The sequence below is a fragment of the Micrasema longulum genome, unplaced genomic scaffold (assembly GCF_059751315.1).
Source record: "Micrasema longulum isolate JH-2025_06_02 unplaced genomic scaffold, ASM5975131v1 h1tg001054l, whole genome shotgun sequence".
NCBI lineage: Eukaryota > Metazoa > Arthropoda > Insecta > Trichoptera > Brachycentridae > Micrasema > Micrasema longulum.
In genome coordinates this window covers 362,197-387,883 of record NW_028278242.1, presented here as the reverse complement: position 1 = coordinate 387,883, position 25,687 = coordinate 362,197, and the positions used below count along the sequence as shown (strand labels likewise).

The 25,687-nt window shown below is 33.0% G+C and overlaps 1 protein-coding gene across 1 annotated transcript in view; it reads left to right on the top strand.

Moving 5' to 3' along the window:
* LOC148277301 (fibrillin-2-like) overlaps window positions 1–25,687 on the top strand; it is a 155,537-nt gene that overhangs the window by 96,180 nt on the left and 33,670 nt on the right. Inside the window, exons 3-16 of the mRNA XM_088233078.1 lie at window positions 5,930–6,015; window positions 8,222–8,338; window positions 9,570–9,674; window positions 10,036–10,131; window positions 12,018–12,212; window positions 13,241–13,401; window positions 14,557–14,644; window positions 14,767–14,922; window positions 16,508–16,808; window positions 18,761–19,218; window positions 19,310–19,528; window positions 21,085–21,455; window positions 23,688–23,949; window positions 25,134–25,303. Of these exons, the coding sequence (XP_088089204.1) occupies window positions 5,930–6,015; window positions 8,222–8,338; window positions 9,570–9,674; window positions 10,036–10,131; window positions 12,018–12,212; window positions 13,241–13,401; window positions 14,557–14,644; window positions 14,767–14,922; window positions 16,508–16,808; window positions 18,761–19,218; window positions 19,310–19,528; window positions 21,085–21,455; window positions 23,688–23,949; window positions 25,134–25,303 (2,785 nt within the window). The remainder of the gene's footprint in view (window positions 1–5,929; window positions 6,016–8,221; window positions 8,339–9,569; window positions 9,675–10,035; window positions 10,132–12,017; window positions 12,213–13,240; window positions 13,402–14,556; window positions 14,645–14,766; window positions 14,923–16,507; window positions 16,809–18,760; window positions 19,219–19,309; window positions 19,529–21,084; window positions 21,456–23,687; window positions 23,950–25,133; window positions 25,304–25,687) is intronic.

The following is a 25,687-nucleotide window of genomic DNA, read 5'->3' as shown; positions in this document are numbered from 1 at the left end:
TGAACAGATTTAAATCAATATAGAAAGTTAAATGTCCAAAAGGAAAAAAAAATGTTTGATAAAGCGAGTTTGATAGTCAAATCGTGAGGTAACTAGTTACTATTAGGAAGAGCCTAGCTTACTACTCGTTAGTAGTTCAAAGTTTCATTAAGATTATGACTTAAGTAGGCATCAAGTTAAGGTACACAATTGGGAGAGTATTGTAATGGACCACCTGTGAGTCTAATTAAGGAATTTCAGTCTGAATCAATTTCTTTTATTTTCAAGCATACATGCTGTCAAAATTAGGATTAAAACATCTTTGTTTGATTTATTATTAGAAGAACAATACTTCGTATGTTGATCTGTAGATATTACTTGTTAAGATTCTAATGGGATTAAAACACAATAAGATGACTTCATAATACTACGAAAGCCATGAAAGAACACCTGCATAATTAATTAAATAATGAAAGGCGTGGCTTCCTAACAGTAGCGAGCGGTGAGTTTTTTAGATTGGTAAGCTGCAAAAATTCTGATAAAATGTCTATAGCGGTAGTTTGACACATAAAAAAGGTATATTTTATATTTGATAAATAATATATAACAAATGTCACTAGCAGCTAATAGTTTAAATTAAAATATTTCTTTATTTAATACGCACATTTTTTTTTTTTTTTTAATGCATAAAAAAAACGTAACTGCAAAAAACCGGACTATTTTATGTTTGATAAATAGTCAATAAAAAATAGCACTAGCGGCTAATAGTTAGTAAGATAGTAATAATTTTGGCCGATACAGGTGTAGCTTGCTCGCTGTTATTCCATACATCATATTCCATTGATGTAAATCGATTAGCCCAAGAAATGTAATGTATGATTATTATTATTACTATATTTGTGATATATATTTACCTAATAATAATATAATATAAAACATTACTTTCGATGTCAAAAAATATGGCAAGCTGCAAATAATCGGTTATTAGGAGAGCTCGCCCCTGCTTCCTAATCCATTTTGATGGCTCTTTATTTTTTAGAAATAAAACTGTACGTACCTTTATGAAGTATTTTAATTACATTCGTACCTACTAGGCATACTCGTATATAATATTTTTTAATGTTTGTTATAATTTTATTGTGATGGAAAGTAGACATTACGCCTAAAGAGTTTCTATTCCCTCCGACAGTCAGGCTGCTCTAAAAGCACTGAACTTTGTCGAGATCGATTCTAAATTAACCCTTAAGTGCCTACGGGCGCTTAATTGTGTCGGTGAGTGTAACAGTGAGACATTAATTAGTGGACCTTGACACTCAAACATCGACGGTATGAGGCAGCTGATGAATTGGCAAGGCTGGGAGCTGAGACAGCCCCAACAGGCCCTGAGCCCTACTGTGGGTTGCCTTAATGTGCTTCTAATGAGCTTCTAATGAGCTTAGGTCGTAGGCCAGGAAGCAGAGTCAGCTCTGGCAAAAAGTACCTGGTCAGCACCATGCGAAGGAACTGATAAAAGAGTAATCGCAAAGTTTTGATTTTGACCTAATAAGCTCAGCTGAATTCAGGTGAGGGTTATCACTAGAGCCCGCCCAGGGCACTGCAGATTGAACAAACACCTTACTAGAATGAACCTTTCCGAAACTTCTAGATGTAGGTTATGCAGTGCAGATGAGGAAACACCTATACACATTATATTTGAATGTGATGTTTTACGTTATAAAAGAAGCTTCATCCTCGGGGGACCACTAGTTAAATCTAAGCATGTTAAAGAGCTCGCCCCCTACCTAACAGCCCGATACTTTACGGATCTGGGCTTGGAGGGAGAGATTTAGCAAAATGTAAACTCTCGCCTTCCGCACAGTAGCCGGGCTCTTTATAGACCTGGGCGTGGAGAGCGAGAACTATTCACGGGGATCCGTCTCAATAGATATTTACAGGTTGCAGTGATGTCAGACGCTTGTATAGCACTGACCGAAGACATTGCGCCTAAACCTATGCAATTTGCATCACATACTTGTTTCTTTTATAGTGACGGACCGAACCAAGATTTTCAGCCAAAACCGAAACTGATTTAAATAAGTTAAAAATCACTTCAAAACTCTCAAAATAAGGCGTTTTTATTTTTAAACCTTACGAGTTCATTAAAAAAGTGTTAAATAAAATGTACAATGAAATAAAAAGCAATTTAATGAGTAAATTTGTTCATTTTTAGCCCGTTTTGATCAGTTGTTCAACTTTTATGTAACAGTTCTTAAATGTACGCTAAAAGAACTTTTACTTATTAACCATAAAGGAATTACAAAAACTTTAACAATCTTAAAACTATTTACTAAAGTCAACAAATCACGGGTCACGCGGCTGAGTCACGAGCCATAAGATGCACCCGAGTTCAGCCGAACGTAATCCGACACATCCCAACCGTAGGTTTCGGCCAAATTGACCGAAACCAAAACCACAGCCGAACCTTGTTTTATTAGCCAAAACTGGTCGAAACCAGAGCCGAAACTTCGGTCGGTCTCTATAATTTTACACTAAACTTGCATACTTAAGAATACAATAAAAAAACTTGTATGGGGTTCTATTACTATATTCATTGATGTTGGCTTATACATAATATCGTAAATGCCAAGTTCTTTATTTCTTAGATACCTTCCCTTGATAATAATTCCGTCTACGGCACGTCTGACAAAATGCCCGTTATGTTATCTGAATCATACCAAAATTGGAGCGGAAATACGACCATCACCAAATATAGAGGAATAAATGACCCAATTACCGAGCTGATTTCCCAGAAATTATTCTGTTGAAATGTAAATTGCTTTACACGTCTGCTTCCGAGCGGCGCCATAACATTTTATGATCCCAAACGCGGATATTTTATTTCTCTAGACTATTTTCAAATGTCTTAAGACATTACCCCATTTTAAATGCTATGTTTTTAAGTTTCTAGAGTAGAGATACATACAATAAAATTATCAATATATCTAACATGTACATAGCGAGATTTAAAAAATGGTACATATTCGTCCCATAACCAGATATAATGAGAATCAAATGTGTTTTTAAAACTGCTTACATAATTCATCAATTGGGATTTTTTAGCAGGAAAAAAGAATCGACGTTATTTTGTCAATGATATATTTTTTTTCGTTCCATTTCATCAATGGGTACAATGGGTATTTTCTGTGTTTACAATTTCGCAAGACATTGGCGAGTCTGTAATTGTTTTTTGGAGACAATTTTAGTCGATGGTATTTTTAAAATCAAGTAATTGAATTGTGCCTATGTAGAAGGGCATATAACATACGAGCGGGGGAAAAAACAGTTTTATTTAAACGTAAAATGGTTTACAATAAATTTCTCTTACATATCTACCTCTATGTACATTTCTAGGTTTATATTTATAAAATATTTTACTTTCATTATTGCTCCCTTGCGTTTATTTTTTTTAATTCTTAAAATATATTATTATATTAAGATTATAATTGTTTTTTTTTTGTCGTAATTTTTCTAGTTATTAAGTTTTATCTTACTTTATATATATTTAACTGTAAGTTTCTATTTTCTGTTAAATAGGCACTATTAAGTTTCAGTGGGTTTTTCTGTTAGTTAGTGTCTATTCCAATTTATGTTTAAATTTTGTAAGTTTAGTTATATGTTTATTATTACAATTATTATTTTATTTTGTGTTAATTTTTTTGTATACTGTTTGTATTTATATTGTTATTTCTTTCTGTTTGTGTTGTTCTTATGTTTATGGTAAATTAATGTAACTTGTCCTTGGCCGATGTTATCATATGGTAGAAGGCCCTAATAAAGGAAAAAAACAAAACGAAGTATTATTAACAATAATTTAATTTTGTGAAATAAGCATTGTTTTATTCAAAATTTTATTAAAAATAAAAATTGACTTAATACAGATTTGCCTAAAAGTTTATGTTGAATTACTCTAAAAAAACATAATCACTTAGGTATACCCTTAGAGTATATACATATTATACTCTAAGGGTATACTCTTCTACGGAGCAACATTCAATATTTTCAGTTGAAGTAAAAAAAATAAATTATTTTGACTTTAACCGTTAAATAACAATTTATTATTTATTAGAATGCTAATAAATAATATTTACAAAGGTATAACACTTCTAATATATCTTATAATATGTTTCTATAATATGTTTTATGCGAAGAGGAATTGAGTGCGTACTTAAAAAACTATGATGTAAATTTGTCGCTAAATATTTATTTTAAGTGTGAAAAAGTATCCTGGTATTCTTTAAAATCGTTCCAAAAAGACCCAGTTTAAAGTTTCCGAAATTTAGGCGTAAATTTTAATAAAACCGACGTAGAAAAATTCCTTTATATCTTTTTTAAGATTTATGAGGTGGATATAAAAGAAAAAATGCATTATATACTTTTTCAAGCAAATTGTATTAAACAACGTAATGAGATTGTACTTCTACCTACACGCATTAAAAAATAATGTGACAAAGGTCTTAGGTAGGTACGTGGTATGTCTAACTTTATTCTTTTGCCATATTCGATAGTAACAAAGAGTTAATAATTCATAAATTATTATTGAACCCATGTAAATACGAAAAATAATTTAATTCCATTTAATAAAATAATGTAGCTGCAAATGTAATATCTATAGGTACAAAACAACGAAATTAAGGATTTACCCACTAATGGTTTCCAGTACCTTTATATAAATATACCATAAAAAAAAATTGTATACAAAATTAGTTTGAGAGCCCTCCCACTAAGGAAATCTGTTCTCTCCTTAGAACAATAATACAATACAATATGTAGTATTTTATTTCTAGGTAACAGGAAAAAACATGTAAAACTTACTTGACTTTGGCAATAATTGCCTTATAAAAAAATGTATGCATTTCCGTGTTTAGCTACGTATATGCAAACAAACATCGCAAGATGATAAAAGAGTAAAAAATATACCCAGGATAAGAAATTCGACAGCGGAATGTTTACACTCGTAATTAGGTCATAGAGATAAATAATGTGTTATATCTAACTACCATTCATAAAAAATATATTTTAATTTGATGCCAAAAAGATTTGTTGTAACAAATTATTTGTACTTGTGCAAACAATAATCGTTTTCCCACAAGTACAAATAATCACAAATAAGTCAATTATTGACAGCGTATAGTTCATATATGTAGTCCATATAGTTCAATTAAGTATTTATTTGCACAATAACTACTTTCGAAGAAATATATGAAGAAAATTTACTCAACTATGAAATCAAAGATATACACATTTTCGTACATAAAATTAATTTTTGCTGTATAGACAATTAGAGATAATTCAAGTTAACTCCCATTGTAATCGGGGCCCAAATATGTAAATAAATTAATGAGAGTTTTTTTTTAAATCAATGGACTAAATAATCGATGTCATAAACGTAGATATTAACATCCCTAAAATGGGTACTTACCCGAAAAGTAACTTGTTTTTGTTTCCAAATTCGAAATGTCACATTATATTTTCTTGTTTCTCATATTTTCGTTTTCTATGGTGTAAAACCGCTCCAAATGCCGAAACTTCAAATTTGAAGAATTTCATAAAAATATAAATAAATCATATTTATTATGGCGTGTGTATGTAACATCTGTCCATCTAAATCAATTATCGAATCAATAATACGTCTTTAATAAACATCAAGCCACATTGTGTATGGGTTGCTTAAATAATTCAATAGATCTGTGGATGATTTACCTGAACGTGCGTCTTTATATTATCATAACACCTTGCACAAATATTTTAAGCCAAGTTATCGAAAACATGGGTGTAGTATTGTTTTGTCATGATTTTCGCCACGGCTTGTTGAGTATTGTGGTACGTTTTAATAATGAATTTGGAAATTTCATCATTTTGTGCAGTCCGAGTGAAATGTCAAAAAAATAACATTGTTTTTATTTGTTCCCAGGCCGAATGTTTGTCGAACGAGATCAAATCGAACACATTGCTGCCCCGGGTGGACGACGAAGCCGCAGTCTTTACTATGCGTAGTGCGTAAGTGAATTAATTAGAACATGCTGATATAACTGTTTATTTTTGGTTTTGTTCATGATTCTGAAGTTTTAACCAACATTGTTCCCCCGCATGCACCAACTATTGCATATTGTTATGCAATCAACACATATTTTTAAGGTTCATTAACTTTAAGTAAAATATTCACTTTGAAGAGGTGGATTATAAATGTATAATGGAGCAGCTTGCCATCACAATATACCGCGCACCGCATCTGAGGACTTAAGTCATTCTAAGCCATTGAGGTATATAACTAGAGTAAACAAACGTTCGAAATATATTCCCTCAACCTGTGGCCAATTGGTCTATGTTTGATAGAACGGACTTTAGTTTGTTGCGAGCGATAGCCAGCTACTTTTCTCCACGAAATTACTAAAATGCCTATATATATGCTAAGATACTACACAAATCGATCTGGAAAAGAAATGGTATAACCATTCACCGGCAAGTTATGTTCTTACCTTAATCAATACTTGTTTAAAATAGCTATTTTAATATCAAAAAACGTCTTATTAATATGTTATAATTCATTAGTTATCTCCTGTCTCCGTCCTGCTCAGTTAGTCGGGCGTTAAGCAAAACATCAAACAAGCGCTTCAAATCCGCGCTTTTTACTTTACCAATTGTTTTGCTTGTCAAAGTCGACGTGACATACTTGCTATCTCCGGTGGTCAATCCCTGTCCTTTGGGGACGATTTTTTAGCTCGGATTTGTATTATCTCTATGTATTATATCTCAATGTTCTAGGCAGCAATTAAATCAATACGCAATGCAGTGAAGTCAAGTTTTTATTCAAAACATTGAGATATAATATATACAGATTACACTCCATACAAATCCGAGCTAAAAAGTTGTCTCTAAAGGAAAGGGAATGATTAGCGGAGAAAGCAAGTGTCGTCACTTCATATCGCGTCGACTTTGGCAAACAAAACACGTAGTACAGTAAAAAGCACGGACTGTTTACGTCGGTCTACTATATGTTCTATTCAGTATGTCGCTCTCTTCCGCATACGCGTCACCTTTGTTTATCGTTTCACTATACGCCCGACTAACTGAGCAGGGTAGAGACAGGAGATATAAATACTGGTAACATTGGTATTTCACTGTTAAAAAACATCTTATTAATACATGTATTGATTAAGATAAAAACATAACTTACCGGTAAAAGGTTATACCATACTTTTCCAGATCTATTTGTGCAGTACCTTAGCATACATATAGGCATTTTAGTAATTTCGAGGAGACGAAAGTTCAAAAGTAGCCGGGGACTGCTCGAAACAGACTAAAGTTCGTTATATCGAACATATGCCAATTGGCCGCAGGTTGAGGGACCATATTTCAAACGCTCATGCTAACTCTAGTTATATTCCTCGATGATCCAACATTCCTTATTATAGGAATGTAAGAGTAATAAACTTGAGAACTGTACAAATCTTTTAACCTCTTATACAAAAGATGCTTTAAAGTGTTGACTCTGTCCTATGTCATTTTATCTGTATGGATAATTCCATTTTATTTATACGTGATGGTTATTTAAGTCAGTAATTACCGACACGCACATAAAAAAAACACCTTTTTATTTGTGAATTAATTTAATAAACGTTTTTAAAAATATTGTATTTCTGCATCACTGAAAAAAAACAGATTAAGAATGTGTGCCAGTCGAGTATTCTATATGATATTGTGTATTTGGGGGCCTGTTATCATTCAAAGTTCAATGTCATTGTTTGATTAGGGTGTAACATTGAATAAATATATTTTTGCAATTGTTTAAAATTATTTCGTTGTTTTTTTTTTATATATTGCATTATTTATCCATTCGGATTTCAAAGTAACAATTTTTCTCATAAACAAAGTATTGAATATTTACATTTTTTAGCCTTTTTAAAAATGTTATCAATCTGAAATATATTTACATTAGGTTTAAATCAAAACACATTCATCTTGTGCTATATGAAATTGTATTAGTATTGTGTGCATGGGGAATTAATGCAGAATGCATGACAGAGATAAATGTTAAAATATATTTTAAACGTTAAAATGATGTTTAGGCATTAAAAAACAATTAATGTTTTTTTGTTAGAAAATGGTTTATAATATTTTGTGCTGTGTGCTGGAAATAAAGTAGTTGAATACAAATTATTCTTAGTCTGATTTTTGTGCACTGATAACTATTTGTCACTTGCAGCACTCTGTCCACGAACGTGTGGGGGTCCCGGGGTGTGTATCCAACCTAACCTCTGTCGGTGTGACGGGGGATTCGAAGGTCCCTCGTGTAACCAGCACAGCATCATCAACTTCCAAAGTCAGTGCATCACTATATTTTATATTGATATTTTTTCTCAAATAATAACACAACCAAATTATTTAGTAAAATTTGTAATAGAGTCTAATATAGTTACTAGCCGAACTTCCTTTTGTATTAAAAGGATGAATCCACCGTATTGGTGGATTCATTCCACACAATACGGTGCAAAAAATGTGTTAAAAAAGTACACTAAACTAAAGGATAATGATAAAAGATCATAGTCAGAATGGAGATGGCGCGAGACTGCTTTTTCAGGGTACGTGACCTCCTTTGCCGTGGAACCTTCGATTTGTCTTCTCGGTACTCTTTTACGGTGTCTAAAGGCAGACACTCACCCAAGCCACTTCAAAAATAATAAGAACGTTTAAAATGTTGTGCTACAGTAGAATCTCTTCGGTGGACGGAGTCCGAAACAATGACGTTCTCCAAGAATGAAAAAAGATAATGAAAGGTTCTGAATACTGTTAAGAAGTGAAAATTTTAGTACTTCGGGCGTGTGATAAGAGGTTAAAATATAGTATATTACAAGTCCTACGAGGAAGCATTAAAGTAAGATGCAGTGCAGGAAGAAGGCGCATTTCTTGGCTGAAGAACTTGCAAGACAATTCCACTGTAGCACTCAGTTCATGTTCATGGCAGCTACAAAAAGTCAGAATTGCTGCAATTATATCTGACCTCTATCAGGAAAAGGAACGAAATTAATAAATAGTTGAATAGGTTTTCTCGTACAAAAATTTATTCAGGATATTAAAAAAAAACATTTATTGTTTTTTGTTGTAGGTATTAAAATTTTTATTTTCATAATCAGACAGCAGACTCATCCATTTACACATATTTTGTACATCATTTTTATCACATGAGATATCCAAGGCCTTCTGCCTAATCTCTCTACTGAATAGTATGTACATGTAATGGGTATAGGAAAGTTAAAAAATTAATACCTACCTCCTCATCATCTATCTCGGATTTGATTCCTCGCAAGGTTGACGTGAAATATTGGTTTTGATGGTGGATTAGCACTGCAATTTTCCACTGTCCCTGGACTGGCGCCTGAAGCGTAAGACTGATCACCTTGCCTTTCATTAATCAAATGATCTAGGTACGATGCGATTTTATTGCCCTGTGCACTATTGGGTGAGGATAGAGAAATGACAAAGATGTGTATGTATTATTGATGTATGGTTTATTATTTATGATCCTGTGTAATAGAGCATTAATTTTTTTCCAGATAGAAATCGTGGTGGTTGCCGAAGGATATGTATGAACGGGGGAACATGTGTCAACGCTACCTGCTCTTGTGCTCCCGGGTGGACTGGAGAGTTCTGTATAGAGCGTAAGTTTAGTATATTTGATAGCAGGTATAAATGAAATGAAATGAAACAGCGTCAAAATGTATTTTTTTTCAAATAGATCTTCTAAAGCCTAAGAAAAATATTTTTTTAAATTTAATAGAATGATAAAATAATAACTTTTCAGATTCTTTTTTAACATATCCTAAGTTTTACACAACTCCATTTTATTTAAATCCTTATTGAGACTTTCTAAACATTTTTTAAAAATCATCGGAATGATCTATCACAGGAACTAAATAGATCATAATATCATCTTAATCATGCTTAGGATTGTCTAGATTAGGATATTAGCTACATGGCTTTTTAGATAATAATTTGTTACTTATGATGTATATTTTGCAGCTATTTGCAGAGAACCATGTTTACATGGAGGGCGATGCATAGCTCCTGATAGATGCGTTTGCTTCCACGGAATAAGCGGCAAGAGGTGTGAAATAGGTGCCGTATATTTAACATATTTTGTGTGATATTTAAATCTCCTTTCTGTTTGACTATTTTAATGTTTCTTTTAGTTTATAATTTTAGTGGGAATGTAAAGTTAATGTAAATCTCGTTCAAGAATGTGATATTTATATGTTTTGTTGGGGAATAATTGAGTAATATAAACATAGTTTTAACACTTGTTAATGTTTGCTGATATTAATCGATCACCTATTACCAAAATAATCTGAAGTGTAATGATCTGTATGGTCAGTTATTAGTGGCCTGTAGTGTAGCTGCATCACACTTCTCCTTTTTGGGCCAGATCAAAGAAAAATGACTTCAAATGAATTTTTTCTTTGCACCCGAGTGCTCTATTGGCCTTTGTGGTGTTTTAAAATCATTTTCTTTTATAAAGATTTACATATTTATATGAATCCCTTTATGTAAATATTTTTTTATTTTTATTTATGACATAATTTATCCTTTTTGGGGTGGATCGCCTTTTTTATTCAATCAAAATATTTTATCAGCACTGAAGAGAAATGAAAATTTCCTTTGTTATATTCGTTTTCATTCTTGCTGAATTTTTAATATCTTTGATAATGAATAACCTATAATTAAAAGGACATTTTATGAAACACATTAAGAAAATGGCATATCAATTCGTGGATAATAAGGAAATATCACGCGCTACAAATATCGATAAAAAAATAAAAAATGGATTTAGAAAAATGAATTGTGTTTGATGTATAAATTGTGTTTGTGTACAACTCGTTGAAAATGGCCACAAAAATTGAAATATTTAGGTAAATTATAAAATCGCTAATATATATATATATTTTTTAAATGCTACTAATAAGTAATAAAAAAATATTTTTTTACTCTACAGTATTTCATAGACCCTTATTAATTTAAAATTGTAAAAAAAAATAAAATGGATATTTTCCTATTGCCTTCCGTTTCTTCATTCTCTTAACAGACTTTCATCATTAGATATGATGAAAAGAAAAATGTAGAAATATGCCACCACGTGTGATGAAAAAAATGCTTTAATGAAAAATAAAAAAGATTTTATTTTTTTATATGAATAATAGAATACGTAGATAATAAATTATGTAGTTCATTTTCCAAAATTTTCACAGCTAGTGTTGTATATACGGTAACAAAATACAAAAAAATCATATAAACTATTGAAATATTTATATCTCTTATATGAATTATACATATATATTATATGTTTTATGATTTACTATCTCTATTTTTTTCAATGAGGAAGTTCAGTACACGGCAAATTGGATGTAAAAAAGGTTTTCTCACATGAGGTAAAAATTAGAGCATTTAATTGTACTGCGAAGTTTCTCATAAATGTATGAAAAAAATTATAAAAATTAACTGCTTTGGACGACGGCACAAGTTCTTATGAATCAACCAATCAATTACATTGTTGATATGTGTTCTGATAGATTTCTGGTTTCCGGGAAGCCAGTTTTTTCAACGTTTAGTATATTTTGACAGCTACGGGGCTTCACTTTTAAATGTCACGACAACTCACCGACGATGACGTCACGGGCGGAGTTATTTCAAAATTACAAAACATTAAAAAACTATAGTGATGAGAATACGATACATATTTTTTTTCTTTGGCTTAATTTAATAGTCTATTAACAAATAAAATAAAATGTAAAAAAACCACTGAACTTCCGCATTGTTTAGGGCAATGCCATATTTGCTATATTTATCTTAAATGTAGCTAGTTTAGGAGTAACTAGTCTATTTATTATATATTTCAGTGACCATTGATTTGATTATTTTTTAATTGTTATTAAAATAGTTATTTAAAAAATGCAGTGATGATCTCTTTGGCATGGTTTGTATGTACGCGTGATTATCTCCATTGTTAGACAGGCGCACCGGGCCGTGCTACACGGACATTCGCGGGAGCCTGTGCACCAACCAGCTCGAGGGGGTGGTGTGCACCAAGAACCTGTGCTGTGCCACGGTGGGCAAGGCCTGGGGACACCCGTGCGAGCAGTGTGCTGACCACTTGGACTGCGAACTCGGCTTCCTGAGAAACCTGAGCTCTGGAGAGTGCCTAGGTAATTTTACTATTTCAATGCATCCTGTAGAAATAAATAGTGTTTTCCCTTTTATTAAATATTAAAATGGCAGTGTTCAATTAAATTATATACTTTTCTTTTTTGTAATATTTCACTTTCGATTGGACCATAGTTAATGGTTTAAAGTAAAGATGCAAAAAATTGTTGTGACACTTTTGTTGCATATTTTTTTTTATTGGAACACAATATCTATGCTGTATGCAAAGACAGAATTCTTTGGCGTTCTATCCTCTTCCCCTACCACTAGGGGAAAATGACGTGATGGTTTATTTGGTTTTTGAAATCTGGACCATTAATCATACCAAATATTTCTAGGTATTAAGTGTAGAGTTTAGATATTTTGAGTATCTTAAGAATTATCTTAATACAGTAGAACTCTAGTCATCCGAATTGCTAAACATTTGGATCGTTGTCGGGAAATAAAAAATAAAAGCAATGTTATAATAACAAATAAAATTGAGCAATTAACTTGGCTGGACAGGTTTCAGTAAGTTTTTAATTCAAATTTGCCGTTTTTTTTAAAAGCAAAAAAAAGTCATACACGACAACACCCAGACCAATTGACAAAATATCTTTTTTGGATTGTTTTCTTACAACTGACGGGAATCGAACCCACGACGCTAATTTCATAGTTAGCTGTCTCACCAACTGCATCATGGCGCCTGTTCTATTTTACTTTTTAATCATGTGTGGCTTTCGTAACTTGTCGGGTGAATAAAAAACAGTAGACTTTATTTCTGGTGCCATGAAGCTTTCGCACGCAATGAACTGTCATTGTGTAAATGCTTGCCATTCATTTTTGTATGTTTAAATTTAATATAAAGTTAAAATAAATTATAGTGATATTATGGCAATGGAGTTTCCAGAAATCTACTGCGAAAATAATTCAATTATTTCCACTCACTTTTAGAACCCTATTTTATGAAACACAGTGGGCATTTTTTTTTTTACAAATAATGACTTTCTGTATTAATATTGTGTATTATATAACTTATATTTTTTTTCAGATATTGATGAGTGTGCTGCAATTCCTGGACTATGTTCTGGAGGAAAATGCCTTAACAGTATAGGATCCTTTTCCTGTGAATGTCCTGCAGGACAATCCAGGAATATTGAAACCAACAACTGCGAAGATAAAAATGAGTGTGAAGATGAAAACATTTGCAAGGTACCAAGGAACCTTTAATAAATAAGTAGTACTTGGTACATTTTAAACTTAACAAAATTATTTTTTTATAGAAGTTATTGTACTTTTACTTAATAAATTCTTCATAATATACTATGATTGTAAAGAGTTTATTAACCCGTAGTATTTTTTCTGTCACTGTCCTGGCGGATGAAAAATACAGTTCTGTGTGTATAATAATAGAATCAGAATCCTGCACGAGTGTTTTCAACTCGACGGCTACTTACTGGTAAAAATCCTGAAAAAGGATATCGAGTGGAAATGAGTCCGCCTCGTAGTGTTGTGGTTGACGTGTTCACCTACTTCATGGTTTAGGGTCTCAGGTTCGATGCCTTAAAGGGTTGACGTAAATATTTGTTTTAAAGGTGGTTTAAGACTGCAATATTTCACTGTCCCGGACTGGCACCTGAAGCGTAAGACTGATCACCTTACCTTCATGAAACGGATGATTGAAATATCCTTATCTGGTATAGTAATGCCAAAGCCAATATTGAATCAACTGCTCCACAAATGTACAGCTTTTATGTTTTTGTTCTTTCATCGTGCGTTTTTTAATGTAAATAATATAGATGTACATAAATTCACTATAAAAATAAATATGTAGTGTTTAAAACTGTCTGAACATTTTGTTAATTATCTCTATTTATTAAGTTAGTGTTATTTGTCTATTCTCAAATGTAAAAATATTTTTAAAAAGTATATTGTTAAGTGTCCTCGGCACGGGTAACCCCAGTGAGGTCAAATTATTATTATTATTAATTATAGGTTTTCATTCCCCCATGCCCATAATTCTTAGGTCTGCCAACAAACGTACCAGTCTTGATTTCTTTGATAACAAGTTGTCTTCTTTTCAAACGATCACTGAATAAAATTAAATTATAAACACCTCTCTCCCGCTTCCACTCCCACCAAGTCTACTATATACCATTGTGTCTTTCTACTTTCCTTTATAATAATTTTCTATGTATAAATGTGTCCTTAAAAATGCCCGTTGGGCGTATATATAAACCAATAATAAATTAATAATGGAATAAATATGAATAAATAAATAATAGAGCGCTCCATGCACCATCAGATGCGGATAAGGGGTATAGTGATGAGAAATATTTTTTTAACTTGTGAACTTTTCTGTTTTAGAATGGAAAATGTGTTAATACAGAAGGCTCCTACTATTGTCTGTGTAATCCTCACTTTATTCAGAGTCCTGACAAGAAGTTTTGCGTTGGTAAGTATAGAAATGGGTATTATTTTCTACCATTTTTCTTTCATTCCCTGTTTTCATCATAGTACTGCATAGACTGCAGTTTTAGCACTAGCGATTATTGTAATAATTTGTGATTGTTTCAGATGGAAGGTTAGGAACATGTTTTACATACAGGTCTTCAGATGGAGAATGTTCCAACAGCCTCCCAATGAGATTATCGAATAGGGATTGTTGCTGTGGGAAAAACATGGGGCGTGGGTGGGGCGACTACTGTGAACCTTGTCCACTGCCTGGAGAATGTAAGAATTTCTTTTTAAAAGACAATATAAACCATTTTCTTATTAGGTCAACATACAGACAACATACATAAGGAGAATTCATGCGTTTGCAAATGAATACTCAAATTATATATGTATGTAGGTATATTTGATAAAACACATTTGAATTTTAAAAGGCGGTGTATCAATTTATTATCTTCAAATTTAAATACCTAAATAATACTATGTTGATTTAAATGTGTACCTTTCATTAAATCATATCTATATTCTCAATTATTATTTTTCTAACTCCTTCTAATTTTAAGATTCTTTTAGCATAACTTATGGAAAAAATGCACTTCTATTCTTTCCACTGCAATATATGTATGTACAGTACTCAGCATTAAGTAAAGTACATCGGGCTCAAGAAGGAGACTGCCAGCCTAATCGGCTAACTTCGACATTGTAAAGTGTCATCTTTGTCATACAACCATGTTACAGATACCGGGCTCGTGCAACAGAGATGACGCTTTACAAAGTCGGATGTCTCCTTCTTAAGCCCGATGTAATTTATTAACTGCCGGGTACTGTACTATATGTATACCCATATATTTTTTTGCTAATATGTAAATATGGTTTTTTTATATTTTTTATTTTTCTCATGCTTCTTAATTCATTTTTATTTTTTGCTATTTTTGTGCAAAATACATGTCTTGTCTTTATATTTAATAATAAAATGAGTAAATAAATAAATAAATGATCTTGGTTTTTAAAAACATTAGGTGTAAAAAAAAGTAAAAATATTTATACCTAAAATATAATATTAATAAAACAAAGTATAACAAATAACAATATTCTCTTTTACGAGAATGACTTACTTGCCCTCAATATTTTAATACATTTTCCTTATTTTAATACAATTTTTTTTTTCCTGTATCTGATATTATGATTGAGTATTTTTCACCTTCAAAATAGCATCTATCTGTATCATTTAAATGAAGAAATTGTTGATAGAAAAGGGATAAAACACATTTTTCAAATAACGCGTGCGTCAAAGAAAACTTACATTCCTTGGAATACGGCGTAAGTCAAAAAGTGGTCAGTCAGTAGTACAGTAGTTTACCTTTGTTTGGATAAAACACTTAAAAAGAATGCATACTTATAAAACAAAATATTTTCTTAAAAACAGTCACAAAAGTTAGACAAGAGAGAAGTTACATGCAAAATTACTGATTTATAAAGTTTTTACTGTCTCATGTAAAGCTATCATTTAGTGACTTACATTTTACTTATTTAAATTAAAGTTACGATATTATATCATAATGGATGTGTTATTTTTTAAGGAGATACAAATGACCGATTTAATATAAATATGTATTCCATGATTTTTTTATAGTATTCATTAAGTAAATATTCACATTTCATCGTGCAAAGATAAACGCTTAAATAATACTTCAAAATTATGAAAATTCTCTTTAAAAATCACCATTCTGTTCCCTAATCTTTTAGAGCTTCCACACTTTATTTAATAAAAACTCCCCTTTTTTAATGGCTGTAAGAACACAGATGGAGTTAGGTGTGGACGTATAAAAGTGGAATAGTAAAAAATAGTTTTTCTTTTTTCAAGCCGATTACAATAGCCTCTGTCTGTGGAGTCACGGAGGAAAGAAAATCCACGGCGGATCCGGAGGCACCAAGAGCTGGGAGGGGGGCAGTAGGCCGGGTGGGGGAAACGGTAACGGAAACGGGAATGGAAATGGTTACCATGAAAACGGGGGTGGTGGAGGTGGGTCTCAGTGGGGCGGCTTCGACAGTGACTCGGACACATACAATCCCACAGGGCCCCCTGTGGGAGCTTACAGAGTCAACGAATGCCTGTTTAGGAAGGATATTTGTGGCTTCGGGAAGTGTATCGATACTGAAGATGGGTGAGTTATACTACTGCGTGTTAATATAAGTTGTCAGTTTTTCCCCAAATTTAAAAATGAGCATCCGAAGTAAAAATAATGGTATAGGTTATGCATCAATCGAAAGAAAAATTTCGGATATTGTGTTTGCTTTTGCATTACATGTATTATTTTATTTGATTACAAGCCTTCGAAATGGAAAGTCAAGTAGACAAAAGTGACCATTTTCGACACCTCCTTCTGTTTGCGTTCAATCGAGGGTGTGGAGGGGCCTTTTGTAGGGGTCAACAGTTGTGTTGGACACCCAGTTCGTTGACTCTATTCTGTCTTTGCAGATAGGTCGGTCAGCGTGCCTACGCTAAGCGTAGTTGTTTTTATTCCTGCATTGCAGTGAAGGAAGTCGGCGAAAGTCTTAGATCCAACATCTCTCGTGTGGCCCTAACTTTACTCTTCAAAAAGTTGCTTCAAATATTATAAATAAATAGAAGTCGTACTTACATGATATTTGAATACTATTTATTTCAGTAAAAATTAATTACAATAAAATTTATGATATTTATTATTGAATATTTAATTGAAAGAAAGGAACACTGAATTTACGTTTTACAATAATATTTTTAAGGACGCGGTTAACAATAATTTCAGAAGACGACGATCGTTGATCCCGGTAGTAGGTGGCGCGCAGCAGAGGTAGAGAAAAGGGCGAGTGATCAGTGCGTCGGTACTTTTATAGTCTTACCTTTGTCACTGATCCCTCTGGGTTGCCAACGTTGCAACTGTCCCGTTCGTAGGCTATGCCCGACAGTTGGCGGTACCTACTTCTGAGGCGCAAGGGAATAAAGCTGTTGAAACTGCTCGCAATATTTGCGCAGTGTACTGTGAAGATGCTCTGAATTATTTACTTATTTGTTGTAAAATAATGAAGGAAAATACATTATTGGCTAATTTTTTTGTTGTTGTGTCGTCTTGTTCTCTTCATTTGAAAAAAACGGACAAAACTCATGTTGAAATCTGACAAATTAAATAATAAGTCTTGTAAATAATATTCAAAGATTTTATTTTATTAGAAGATCGTAGAAAAATAAATGACCTTTTTTTTTATTTAAATTTTTTAATTCGGAGCTCTATTGTTGTGAACTCCTGAATCTCATTAACTTCAAAATACCTAATCGAGTCACTAGAAGTACGGAGTTGTTTGCAACTACGAGTACATACGTAGGTACTAACTATGCACGACACTCTCCGATTCCGCGTTTACATTCCTTAGCCAACAAATTTACTTGTGATATAGACATTTTAAAAATACGACAATTATCCATTTTGCACTGTTAGAAACTAATTATTAATGTCGTAATAAAACTTTCTTTTTCATACAATTTTTTCTCTGTTTTTGATGTGTATTATTATTTATTATTATCTTTTTCTGAAATTAATGTATCAAATATTTTTGTGTACCAGATATTATGTTATACCTACTGTAAACTAATTTTTATTATTTGTTTTTAACAATAATTTGTTAATACCTTTTGTTTTATACGTATAAGTACATGTAAATGTTTATATTTTTTTGTTTAAATTCTTTACAAGTTATTTACAATTTGCTTTTAAATTCAATTACTTTTCTTATATCCATATATATATATTTTTTCTTTTTCACTTTGTAAAGTTTCACTTTTTATTTTGCATAGCAGTATGGTTTTTATTGTTTCTACATGTATACAAAAAAAGCGTTGTTTATCTTTTTAATTATTACTTACTATGTTTGTACTTACCTGTATATTTTTTGTAAATGCCCCTTGGGCGTATTGTAAAATTATATCAATAAAATAAATAAATAAAATTATGCCTCTACACAATTAGATATAATTTTCTCCAGTCTGATGATAAATGGAATAATTTAACTAAATTTCTATACAGTTGTAGGTAATTAAATGTTTATTATATTGTGTTTATTATTATTTATTAAATTTCAGATATGAATGCGAGTGTTTCAAAGGAGCGGAATTAGACGACTTGGATGGTAGACCAGTTTGCGCTGATATAGATGAGTGCGCTAGAGGATATTGCCAAGGGGGACAGTGCACAAACCATCCCAATAGCTTCGAGTGCCTTTGTCCTCCCGGCTTCGATGTATCCAACGACGGCAAATTGTGTACCGACAAAGACGAATGCTCTCTCTCCGGAATGTGCGCAAACGGAATCTGCACAAACATGAATGGTAGTTTCAAGTGCCAATGCAAAAACGGGTTTAAACTCAGTACAACCGGAAGAGCATGTATCGACATTGACGAATGCTATGAGAATCCTAGGATATGTCTCAACGGCAGATGTGAGAATACTCCTGGATCTTACAAATGTTACTGTGATAGTGGATTTACTGAGTCGGAAGATGGAGCTTTTTGTGTTGATCTAAATGAGTGTCTCAGTACCGGTAAGCTTAACAAATAATGTGTGATATTTTTTAGATACACTCACTTCTTTACAAATAATAATTTAATGTTTTCGACTTTATTTTCTTTCAGGAATGTGTGACCATGGTAAATGTGTGAATATCGAAGGATCCTTCCAATGTGTCTGTGATTCGGGCTATCGGATCGGTCCAGACCGTAAACACTGTATAGATATCGATGAGTGTCTCAGTAGTCCGTGCCAGAGTGGGAAATGTATCAACTCTCAAGGCAGTTTCCGGTGTGAATGCACTCCCGGGTTCAACCTCGGACCTGATGGAAGATCTTGCTTAGGTATGTTTGAACCTTATAATTGATTTAATTATTCATTTTACAGAAACAAACAGTCGACAATGATATAATAACATTAACAAAAAAGTTATGGTTTAAAGATAGACCAGCAAATTTTCTAAATAAAAATCATAATCATGCAAACTCCAAGTTACTGCATACGAAAGTGTTGTACAAAGTCTTCAATGTATTTGGTTTTTTAAAGGGTTTGGAAATTCTTAAAATGAAGCCCAGCCTTTGCTAAGCTTTTTCAACAATAGAATTTATGTGAGACCCAAACAGCAATCTACTATCAATAATAAATCCCAAGTCTCTAATCTCGCTGTACTGTGATATGGAATTATCTTTGATCGTATAATTGTGCGTAATAATTTTTTACTTTTGGTAAATTTCATTGAATTACATTTTGAGGTATTATGTACACTTGATTTTTATTACAGTAATAACACAGTACGGTATATCTTTGACACTGGCAAAGATCTTTGCATCATCAGCAAAAAGTAGAAATTGAGAACATTTAAAATTCATAATATGTTCAATGCTCTGAGTGATGGAAATATATTGATTTATTTATTAATATAAACGGCACGCGGTGCTTTTTAACTTACAAAAATACATATTTAGTAGAATATAAACACATAATGTGAAAAAGAAAAAAGTATTATGTTAACACAGCAGTTTCATATAAAGAACATGCTTAGATATCATCATCATCATCATCATCATCATCAGCCGTCCAATGTTGAACATAGGCCTCCCCCTTTAGTCTCCATATTTCCCTATCCTGGGCCAAATGCATCCAACCACTTCCTGCAACTCGTCTTATGTCATCAGACCACCTTGTCTGAGGCCTGCCGACACTTCTTCTACCCGTTCTGGGTCGCCATTCCAGGACTTTTTTGGTCCATCTAGAGTCTGTGATTCTGACTATATGACCAGCCCAGCTCCATTTCTGGTTGGCAGCCCTATGGACCACATCGGTGATCTTTGTTCTCGCTCTAATCCATGTATTGGTTTTTCTGTCTCTTAACGAAATACCCAGCATTCTCCTTTCCATGGCTCTCTGTGTCACTGATAATTTGTGTAATTTTTTTTTCGTGAACACAAAAGTTTCACAGCCATATGTCAGTACAGGGAGAACACAAGCATCAAAAAGTTTCTTCTTTAAGTAATGTAAATACTTCGGAGATTTTCGGATATATGAGAGCTTACCAAAGGCGGCCCATGCTAAACCTCGCCTTCTTTCTATTTCTACCTCTTGATTATCTTTGCCGAGCTTTATTTCATGTCCTAGGTATATATAACTATCAATCTTTTCAATTATTTCTCCATTTACTAAGATGTTACATGATTGGTTTGCATCATATTTGAAATTCATATTTGAGATTCATATTTGATATATATTATAATATATATCAAATATGATCAATATCAAATATGGTAATATATGATATTGATCATATTTGAAAAATATATTACAGTAAAAATCATATTATAAAAAACAAAAAAAAAATGTTTTTACGCTTTGCGCTAGATTTTATATGTTTTAATCTTTTCAGATAATAGAAGAGATCTCTGCTACTCCCAATATAAAGATGGGCAATGTCTCAACCCAACTTCCATGGCCGTCACTAAATCATCTTGTTGCTGCTGTACGATCATCTCTGGCCGCCCGATGGGCTGGGGAACCACGTGCCAAGCTTGCCCGATGCCAGGAAGTCAGGAGTTCGAAGTGTTATGTCCGCACGGTCCGGGAATCACGTTCAACGGGAATGATATCAACGAGTGCACACAGAACCCCGATGTCTGTAAGAATGGAGCTTGTGAAAATTTGATGGGCACCCACAGGTGCATCTGCGATCCCGGTTATCACGTCGACGCCACTGGGAAAATATGCTCCGATATTAATGAGTGTGAAATGGAAGACTCTGTAAGTAAAAATACTTTAATCGACTATTTCTGTTTACTATTTTATTTGAGTTTGTATATTTGCTGATGCTTGTTTTGGTTAACGTTTTGCTTTGTTTCCGCTTTATAAGAGTATATTTAAAATATTTCTTTTAAACCAGACAATGAGGAATTCCAGCCCAGCCCGGAATTAAATTTTAAAAATGTTTTCGTGTACACGTGAATACTTAAAAATTTTGGAGTATGATGGAATATCTCAAAAATGCACCCAAAAATAAATAAAAAGTGTTAAAAATAGTATTCATTTTAAAATCGTAAATAATGACGTCACTCCTTACATCTACGTGTAGTATTTCCGGTTTCCGCTTTAAAGCCCTAGCAACAATTTGACCATAGAAAAAAAGAGTATAATTTGTATAATTTGACATTTCAACCGGAGATTATGTCAACTTTCTAGGTTTTTCTAAATCGAAACATTCGTAAAAACAACCATAACATAGAAATGAGCAAATTGCGATCAACTAAATGAAGTAATCAAAGCAATATTCCATAGATTCTTGTCAGGTCAGTGAAAGTAAGAACGCCAACCGTTTCATAACGTCACTACTGAAAAGTGACACACTCATTACAGTCATTTGGCGCGGTATTTGATAAATGTAACTTAAAAAAATCATATCTTTGTAAATAACGCACAAAAAAAAAAAAATATATATAATTTTGCTTAGTTAAATAGTACGCTAATAGAAAATAAATAAATTAGAAAACAGTGGAATTCCTCATTATATTTTTCTAATAATAATTTTACTTTATAAGTTATGAATCATTACCAATTCTAGATTTATTTTTCAACACTTACAAAATCATTTTCATGGATATTATGTCTGCAAATTTGGTAAATATTTTAATTTTTAACACACCAGGCAACCGAGAGGATATTATATAAAAAATCTATATTTAACCTTAATTGATTTACCTACATATAGTTATGAATCCATCTGTAAATACATTAAAAAATTCATTCAACTTATGTACATGTTACGTAAACATACCAGTGCCTCGATTATGAACGCTATCTTCATCTGTATATATCGAGACGGTATACTTAACTTCTGTACTATCTGTATCTTACCTCGGTATGTTTTACCTACTTGTCATATCGACATCATATGATCGAAACAAGCCAATGGAATGACCGCAAACAATTAGTCCGCGTTCCTTACGTCATTAACATTTAAAATAGTTCTCATTTTTATTTTAAATAGGCTTCTGTAATAAAAAGTGCTCGCTTCAAAGCGATTATAAACTCCAATAAATCCCAATTCAAGCAAAAATGCTCGCTTGAACATGATTTTTGCATGACTTTTGGAAATCACCTAGACGGTACACTTAACGATCGTCTGTATGTATCTGCCGATCTGTACCGATCGACTACAAAGCTGGCTCCTGTAACGTCTCGATACATACACTCGGAAAGATAGTAAAACAGATGGATAAAATATAAAAACAAAATTATTTTTTTAGAGTGGTAACTTTCTGACACATATAATCTGTGTCTGACGCCTAGATACTCTTATTTTTTAATAGGAGAGAACCTAGCGAAATTTTTTCCACATCTAGGCATTCGTTATATTAAAGTGACAGTTATTTCGGAATTTAATTCGACTTCAAAACTTACTTATTTCTCTTTCATATTTTTAAAAGGCTTTTAAGTAAAAAAGTGCCAACCTCAAAACGATTAAAAATTTTAATAAATCAAAATTAAAGGAAAAATTGCTCGGTGGAACAAAATTTTTGACACTTTTAATGCGTAGATAAACGTATCGAGGGGTTCTAGACTAGTCGGCATAAAATTATGTATTTACATAAAAACTTGATTGTGGGGGTATCGATACTATACCTTTGTAGTCGGTCGGGAGACTTTTATCTTCAACTATGACGTCATACTGACGCTATGTCATTTTAGAGCGTAGATATGTGTACCATGACATACGCTTCCCCTTGATTAATATCGATGTACCTACCCAAAACTTAAAGGTGGGGGTGTTGGTAGTATATCTTTATAATCGCTAGAGGGAATTTATCTTCAACTATACCGTCAAGGTGAAGGTATGACGTCTTTATCTTCCCATCATAATTGAGGCCCAGATATCAGACATAAGACAAGGGCATATCAGCTAATAGCTACTTGCCCTTGCAGCGATAATAATTGTTTTTAAAGTATTTATTTATTTAGTAAACTCTCTTTTTCTTCTAGCTGTGTGCCGGTGGTCAGTGCCGCAATACTCCAGGAAGCTTTCAATGTATCTGCCCCCCCGGTACCAAACACGATGCCGAGCTCCAAACTTGCGAAGACATTGACGAGTGCGGCGATGATGATGACGACGAAAATGGTGAAATTGGAGTGGAAACAATTGAACCAGCTTGCATTAACGGGAACTGCGTTAATACACATGGCTCGTATGATTGCGAGTGTGAACCGGGATATGTACTTGATAATACAGGACGAGTTTGCTTAGGTAAAATAAATACTTTTATTTATTTATTGACGATATAATTTGATTAACATTTATTGAGATACATAGGACCAAAGTCCTGTGTTAGAATGGAGAAGTGCCTCTGAAAAAAGTTGTGCGGGTTTTTGGTATGACATAATTCATACTCTGGGAAAACCTCGTATGGACATTTTGCTGAAACGTCTCCTTACTGTTCAACAAGAAGTGAGTTAATGCTTCTTTCAGGTAAATTTGTCTCACATCCAGTACCTTCATGCACTGGAACAACTGCTCTGACGGATTTTTTAGAGGGAGCTGGAATATGAGTCTTAGCACTACCAACTAATCCATATTTTTAGAAGCATTTTAAAAGCTTTATAAGCTATATAACGCCTGCATAACACCTATTCTCCTGTACGGATGTGAATCGTGGCACCTAATTAGGGCCTTGAACAGCAAAATACTGAGTTTTGAGAATAGGTGTCTCAGAAGAATCTTGAGTGTGCGGTGGTTTGACTTTGTGAGGAATGAAGTAATAAGAGAACGGACTCAGCAAACTTGGTGACAACTGTAACCAAGCGGAGGCGATACGGTTTGTTGGGCCATATACTGCGGATGCCTCCTAAGAGCCTTAACCACGCTTGCCTACTTTACAAGGCATCAGGTTATCGACGTCCTGGACGTCCAAGAAACGGGTTGTGGTCCCGTGGCTTTTGTCTCGGACTCAAGGCTCAAAGATCCGTGGTTCGAATCCCACTCTACCCCAACTTGATTTCCATTTTCTTATAGTGAGGTATTTACAACTCGTTGAAAATGGCCCTCAAATTAAATATTTGGGTAAAACATAAGAATGCAAATATTTCTTTAAAAAAAAAAAATGTTAAAACTACCGGACTCAAACCTGACTTGGGAGGATGCACAGGTGTTGGCAGCTGATAGAGATGCATGGAGGTTCTTTGTGGATACCATATGCTCCAACTAGGGAGCGGACATGGAATGATAATGATGATAAGAAAGTATTATGATTTGTCTGTAATCTTTTATAACTGATCAAATAAGATGATTGAAATATTAGATTTTTTTTTTTTAATTGTGCTGGAATCTCAGTATCTCTAATTCGAGGACTGTAACATCTTACTGTCATTTGACTTATTTATTTTACCAGTATAATTTTCTCAAAATGAATTTATCCAACATGGTTTTTGCAGATAACCGCAAAGGCTCGTGTTGGACACGGCTTGTTAACGGTCGCTGCGAACTGAGTTTACCTCGTCTCGTCCTGAGGCAGGAATGTTGCTGTACTGTTGGGCTGGCTTGGGGTTCACCGTGTGAGGCCTGCGACCTGACACTGTGTGATTGCCCTAAGGGATTTGCCAAGGTAACCAGATAAAAAAAAGTATTTGTGTACAGCTTAATGTTTTAAATACCCAATTCTGCTATTAATCTATAATGCAATGGGAATGCTTTGATACTAAATAAATGATTATTGCATTACTTTGATTAATACTACACGAAGGTGTCTGAAATAATTCATTATTGTTTTGTATTAAACCTAATTTTTTAATGTCTAAAAATTCCAATATCTCTATGATCTGTATAAAATTCTGAAGAAAAAAACTGATCGAAATGAGTTTAAAAGAAAATCATCAACAGTAATTACAAGCACTTCGTATTGCCATTTGCAATCTTGTGTTCATGATAATTTTTTTTATTCATGCATGTTTTAAAAATTATTAAAAATTCTACATCTATGGTGTTCTGC